The following is a 7,021-nucleotide window of genomic DNA, read 5'->3' as shown; positions in this document are numbered from 1 at the left end:
ATGGTAGAAGATCATTAAGAAGGGATGTTTGTTCGTTTTCGGAGTAACCAGCGATTAGGTTATCTTTTATTTTCGCGCGGTACATAATGTGGAGTTGGCAAAACGACGAGCGACGACATAAGAGAACATATAGGCGAAACTAAACGTGGGCCTGGTCGCAGGTTATTTTCGGAGAAAATCGAAGCCACAAGAGCAATGTTCGCACTCACTCATGACGGGAATTCTTGAAACTTGAAAGTTTTCTTAATGGTTGTTTTTAGAATTGAACTTGGTGGTTTTAATAATGAAGGAAGCACTGTGCCATGCCGATTTTTCAGAAAGGATTCATTTTAATCAGTACCTTGTAGTTGATCTTTGGAGTGAATGAAGTCTTGAAAAGAGTTGAAATTCATTCCTTTTTAGCTCTTAAAATGAAAGCAAATAAATTGCAACGTTTGTAACTGGATTATGAAAAGCGATAAGGCCAAATGTCTTTAAAACTTCTATCATCTTCAAAATGTTACGTTATTTTTAGTGGCCGCCAGGAGCGCTGAGCATTGACTCGCAGGCTCGCAGACTATTTGCCTTTAGGAGTACAGGGGATTCATCAGATGAGGTAAAAAAAACTTTAACATTAACAGATTCTTCTTTTATTTTTGGAGCGTTCCGAAATTCAAATCCTTGAATTGGATTGGTCATTGCCTTGCGATTTTTTTTCACTGTTTTTAAGTCAAGACATGTTCAACTTGTTCTTCATTGGCATCAAAGCCTTAAAAGACCGTTAATCGTTAAATGAGAAATATTAAAGTGTATCCGAGGTCTCTAGTACTACGTAGGCCTCAGGCTCCCTTTGAGACCTCGGGTTAACTTTTTTCCTATTGGGACGTCTTGGCCGACTTTCGTATTTGTGTACACAATCCATATTTTAGGGGTCCATGCGGTGGCTGTTCCCTAATACCTTGTTGACATAAGAAAGATTAGAACCAAATTAATTAATTTGAATTAAATTGATTAATTGTTACGGGAGATATTAGGTTAAAATTTGCTTTTTACCAAATATCAGTGAATCTTGTCCAAATCATTGCTTTTTATAGCCTTCAAGGCACATCATTCAAGTTCTAAACGGAGTAAAGTACGGTGGAATGAGGGAACGTTCATGTTCCATGAAAAGCGGGGCCCCTAAAGTTTGCCGTGCTGTATCTTTGAATTTCGAGTTTCTCTAATAAAATATCACCGGCGTCAAAATGACCAGACATTTTTTTGTTTGTTTTCGTGTGTCAGTATCGAGCCTTGTTGTTGGATATGTTCAGCAAAGCGTGCCGACTCACCCGGAAGGACTTCAACACAAGAGCAGCGCAACTAAACTTGGCCGAGCCCAGCAGGAAGGACTGGATGACAGTTCAACAGGTTGATTGACTGAGCTCATGTACTTGAGAGCGTGAAGAGAAATCAATTTTGATTAGTTGTGATTTTCTTGTTTTTTAAAGACAATTGTTAATTTTGCCTGGAGTGTTGTATCAAAATTTTCAACAAGCTAAGCCAACAACGCCATCCACAATTCATTGCACATCAATTTTGTCAAGTTGCAAGTCTCGTTATAGCCGCTATTATGGGTGACGTAAGGTATAGCTTTCTCATTGGCCTTACGAGGCTCTGTTTTCCTGAATTTTGTCGAATTTCCCTTCCTCAGGATCTTCTGGAGAGGTACGGAAACAGACATGTGCACTGGTTTCTCCGTGGAACATCGACCATTGTGGCAGAGAACCTCTAGAATGGAGACAATGAAATCACACTCATCCTCACTGCGATATGAAGCTACAGATAATGTGAAGCGTTCCGTCACGCATCACGCAAAATACCTGAACGATCCGCGTCACGTACATAACAGAAAGGACGCCTTTCAAGAGGTGCGTTTCTGGCGCCAAGAGGAAAAGTTACAACCACAACTGGGTCGTAATTTGTTTTGTTTGGAAGATTATTCCAGGACTGTATTCTGTACAGCTGTGTGGAAAGTTGTAGACGTCTTACTTCTACTGCCGTCATGCATGATATGATTCAGGACCGGAAGAACCAATGATTATGGATTGTAAAAAATCGTGAAACGCAAGTACTGATTCTCCGGAGAATCACAAGCAAGTTCAATTGTTTTTATAATGAAGCAATTTTAAACCTCAAACGTATGTGAAGTCTTACAAAACTGTACTATTCGCAGTGTGTACCTCTACTTCGTATTGACCAGAAGAAATTGTTTCACAATAAAACGAATTGTCTCGCGTGAATAGGTTAGCTTTGGCATTGTCAAATGTTACTAGGAAATATTACCTGTAAATTCAAATTCCTGGCGGTTTGGCACAGGTCTGTTTAGCAAGGTATTTCAGTCAAGCAGGAGAAAAGACGAAGAAGGATCCCTGGTTGAGGTTTAGTCATAATATTTTAAGTATCCGGGGATGTTAGAATGTAGACTGCGGGGAGACAATCTTTCCTGTTTCGTGTGAGATCGCTTTGGCAAGGGCGCTTGTGTTCTTTTTGCCTTTGACCCATTGTTCCGTGGGATGCCGTAGGTAGCCACGCTAACAATTTGGGCCTATTCGTTTTTTTCATTCTTCGTTGTAGTCGTCGTGGTCACGTGGTATATTCCCGTATTCCGCGAGGTGTATTTTGTAGCAACCAGAAAAGACTTTACAGACCCGCGACTTGAACTCGGGCTCTCGAGCGATGTCACAGCGCCATCAAGGTGTTCATCGACCATTGCTGGAAAGTTGAAGCTTTATTCCGTATTCTTTATTTGGTTTGGAATCCTTTCCGCGCGCGATGATTGACACAGTAACCTCACATCTGAAAGTATTTGATAAAGTGAACAGATGATTTTTCTTTGATAACGCCAAGCTTTAAAGGCAAGGAGAATTTTCTACGTTATTTCTAGATCTTGCTTCGTTCTTGTGTGTTCCACTGTGGGCATTACTGCATAGAAGGAATACTCCAATTGACTTGTTTCTTGCGAACCAGTTTGTTCAGTCGTTCTAATACATTTTGTAACTCGAACCATTGTGTTCAAACGGCCATTGTACTAAGCATTTATCAATCGAACGAGTGTGTCCATTTAGCCATTTAACACCCATTTAATATTAGAAAGCTCCGTTTAGGAATTCCAACACTATTCTACCCAAAAAAGCAATCAAAAACCTGAAAAGTACATTAGGAAAACGCCTTTAATAACCAAATACAAAACGAAATCAATTAAAGAAAAAGAAGAACACCAAAAACAAGAAGAGTTATGTTTCTTGCAACAAAAATATAGATAACATTGGTCGAAAATACTAAATTATGCTAGCAATTCTTTTTGAGAAAAATTGTTAATTAAAAAATGATGCTCGGTAAGCCAAATTATGCGGATCAGATTATTACGGAAAAGTGGCTCTTTGAGAATAACTGTCCTAAAAACTGGTGGATTGCTGCGTAAATGATCGGGTGCTGGAATAAGTGGTAAAGGCCTAGCGACGGATTCGAGTAACAAAAGGATGCTGGACGTAAGTAGGGTTTTCAGGGGCACCCAACGAAGGTGTTACGCAGTGAAAAATTCATACTCTTTCGCTGGGAAACTGGCGGAGACTGGAGGAGAACTCGTGCACGAGAAGCTTACTGCTGGTTCAACTTATCGCATATTGAGAAAAAATGCCGGTTTTGACCGGTTTGGCGAGTGGTTTAGATGCACGAGGTTCTTTGCTGGCTGGGAAAGAGTTACGTAGGTTACTCCACACAGCCGGCACTGAAGTGCAAGACATCTTCTTACCCTCACCGAGACCGGGAAAGATTACAAAACCGCCAAGGAGAAATAACATGAGTACTTTAGGCCGAGAAAGAACATTTCTTACAATCCTCATACTTTACGAAAAGAGAAGCAGCGAGAAGGAGAGTCTCTTGGCCAGTCTGCAACCCGCCTTCGCCAGCTAGCAGCTCTTTTTGACTTTCCGGCCGAAAATATTGACGATTTTATCCGAGATCAGATCATTGAAAATTGTGCTTCTCAGAAATTACGTACGAAACTCCTCGCTGAAGCAAATTTAACTCTTGCCCTTGCGCTGGCACTAGCACAAGGAATGGAAGCATCGATCTGAGACTCAATCGCGCCAGATCTCAAACGATAATTATAATTATTCTAGCGTTTATTCAGTCAAGCAAACGAGTCACTGGCAGTCCAGAGGTAGAAAGAGACAAAATTAAGAAAGTTCTCGCCCGAAGAAGCCACAAACTCCCTCACCCCAGTGCTCCCGCTGTGGCATCAAAGGTCACGCAAGTCATGAATGCCGATGCGCACGCGACGTGACAAATGTCACAAGCTCGGTCATTTTGCTTCTCTGTGTCGTTCCATGTAAACCGTAGACCGAAGGCGGCACACATCCCACCCTGATTCCCGTACCACCCGGCGTTTTTCCACACACATGGGATTATACTAATACAAGAGGCTCAGTTTCGGCATTAACTCAGCCGCCGAGACTTTTCAGCACACCAACCAGACGCTAACAACTGACATCCCCGGTACGTGAAATATTAGTGAAGACATCGTAGTGTTTGGCAGAAACCCGGAAGAGCACAACGCTTCACTCGACCAAACGCTCCTCAGACTTTATGAATCTGGTTTGACTGTAAATCCAAAGAAGTGTGAGTTCAGCAAGTCTAGCATAGAGTTATTTGAGTACAGTTTCTCTGCGGATGGTCTCGCCCCCGCCCCTGAGAAAGTCCGAGAGTTTTGAAGACGCAGCTGAACCTCGGAATCCAACTGAGCTTCGCTCATTTGTTGGTATGGCACAGTACAGTGCCCGGTTCATCCCGAACTTTGCGACAATCACTGAACTCCTTTGCAACCTCACACGAAGAGACACGTCTTGGAAATGGGACCGCCTGCAGATCGATGCGCTCATCAAAGTCAAGACTGCTATCTCCGCCGCTACCGTTATAACACACTTGTCACCGCATGAGGACAGCAAGATAATCGTAGATGCACGTCATGTTAGCGTTGCCGGCATCTTAGTTCAAGACGACAATCCTATAGCGTATGGTAGTCGTGCACGAAGGGATGCTGAGACCAGATATTCACAAGCTGAGCGCGAGGCCCCGGCAATTATATGGGCCTGCGAACATTTTGACATCTATGAACGCAGTGTTTCATTCACGGTAGTCGCTGATCACAAACCATTGGTACACATCTGGAACACGCACAATCCACCGTTGTGAATTGCACGATGATCACTCAGACTACAGCCCTATGATTTAATAATGGAATATCGCCCCGGAAGAGACAACCCTGCGGACTACATGTTGAGACATCCGATTACAAAGAACACCTGATCAAGTCGAGAAGAGAAGATTGCTGAGGAGTACGTTGACTTTTGTTGCCCATACATCAGTACCGAACGCAGTTACACTTAAGGAGTTGCAAGCCGCGACTGCAGAAGACAAAGTACTACAAACCGTCCTTCAACGATACACCATCGGACGGTGGCATGGAGTTCAAGAGCATGAGGTTAATCAGAACGTACTACAGCAATTTCAGAAGAGCTTATTGTAAATCGTCTAGGAAACGTGCTGCTCAGGTGCACTCGAATTGTAAAACCTGCCTCGCTACAAGGCAGAGAGTTCCTGATGGTTCAGGAGGGCCATCAAGACTAAAGCGTTTATTAGGAGCAACGTCTGGTTTCCGGGCATCGACACAGCCGTTGAAGACGCTGTAAGACGCTGTGTACCCTGTCAAGCTAACACCAACACCGTATGAAGTAAGAGTGTGGAAGAATTTGAAGACTGTTATTATAAGAGACTAATATTTGGGATATAATGAGCCCCAGAAACGTATCAACAGGTCATCCAGTAGACGTGGCAAGAAATTGAGGGAGTACATAACATATCAGACGACATCATAGTGCATGGTGCCACTCAGGAACAACATGACGAGCGACTGCTAAAAGTGATGACGTGCCTACGTGAACGGGGCCTTACCCTTAACTTGGAGAAGTGCAAATTTTCCATCAGTAAATTGACATTCCTGGGCCATGTGCTTTCCAGCCGAGGAGTAGGAGTGGCGGAAGACAAGGTGAAAACTGTGGTAGATGCAAGAGAGACGGAATCTGTTTCTGAAGTCAGTTCATTCCTCGATCTAGTGAATTACAGTGGAAGATTTATTGCAGATCTTGCAACTATCTCATAGCCGCTTCGAATGTTGACGAAAAAGGGCACTGAGTCAGGAGCCCATGACCAGGAACGATCAGCAACCCTATTTTCCTGTCACAGCGTTTTCACAGACCGATTTATTTTTAGATTGAATTTCCCGCGAATGAGACCCCTCAGCAGCCCGATGAAGCTAACTTGATGTCATAGCATCACCGACCCGGAAATGTTTTTGCGCAAAAGGGAGTTTATAAATGGATCGATATGTAAAAATGTCGCTCCTGGTCATGGGTTCCTGGCTGGGTTTAAATGGGGACCGTCCCAAGCTACAGCCTTTCAGAAGATGAAAGAAGAGTTATCCCGAGCAGAAGGGCTAGGATACAATGACAAAGAAGCTGTGACACATGTTATTACTGATGCAAGCCCGGTGGGGTTGGGTGCTGTTCTTGCCCAGAAACAAGGAGGTGAATTTAGAGTGATTATGTATGCTAGTCGCAGCCTTACTGACGTTGAACGCAGATACAGCCAAACTGAGCGAGAGGCGCTAGCCATCCTATGGGCCTGCCAGCGCTTTCATACTTACCTGTAGGGAATCAAGTTTCACTTTGTAACACTAAACAGATCACCGTTGGAAGTTCTGTACTCCAAGAAGTCAAAACCCCCAACGTGCATTGAACGCTGGGTATTGCGCATGCAAAAATTTGATTACACCGTCAAATACATGCCAGGCAGCGAAAATACTGCAGATGCCTTATCCAGATTGACTTGTCGAGACCACCAGCAAGGGGGGAGGATAAAGAACGTTGCGGAGGAGTATGTGCGATTCGTAGCCCAGACAGCGACTCCAAAGCCATCACGACATGGGAGGTGGAAGAGTATTCAC

General features: G+C 43.6%; 1 protein-coding gene across 2 annotated transcripts in view; it reads left to right on the top strand.

Moving 5' to 3' along the window:
* The window catches only part of LOC137969756 (DNA-directed RNA polymerase III subunit RPC5-like), a 41,384-nt gene extending 38,187 nt beyond the window's left edge, over positions 1-3,197 (top strand). The window contains exons 21-23 of one of the 2 annotated variants that reach the window (XM_068816110.1): positions 515-595; positions 1,261-1,386; positions 1,670-3,197. In XM_068816110.1, coding sequence (XP_068672211.1) covers positions 515-595; positions 1,261-1,386; positions 1,670-1,750 — 288 coding nt within the window. In that variant the 3' untranslated portion in view covers positions 1,751-3,197. The remainder of the gene's footprint in view (positions 1-514; positions 596-1,260; positions 1,387-1,669) is intronic. The other variant, XM_068816111.1, reaches the window with a different exon arrangement.
* Positions 3,198-7,021: the final 3,824 nt, after the last annotated feature.

Source organism: Montipora foliosa, chromosome 9 (assembly GCF_036669935.1).
Source record: "Montipora foliosa isolate CH-2021 chromosome 9, ASM3666993v2, whole genome shotgun sequence".
Taxonomy (NCBI): Eukaryota; Metazoa; Cnidaria; class Anthozoa; order Scleractinia; family Acroporidae; genus Montipora; species Montipora foliosa.
Note: the sequence above shows the minus strand (reverse complement) of the source record. Positions and strands in the feature narration are given on the sequence as shown.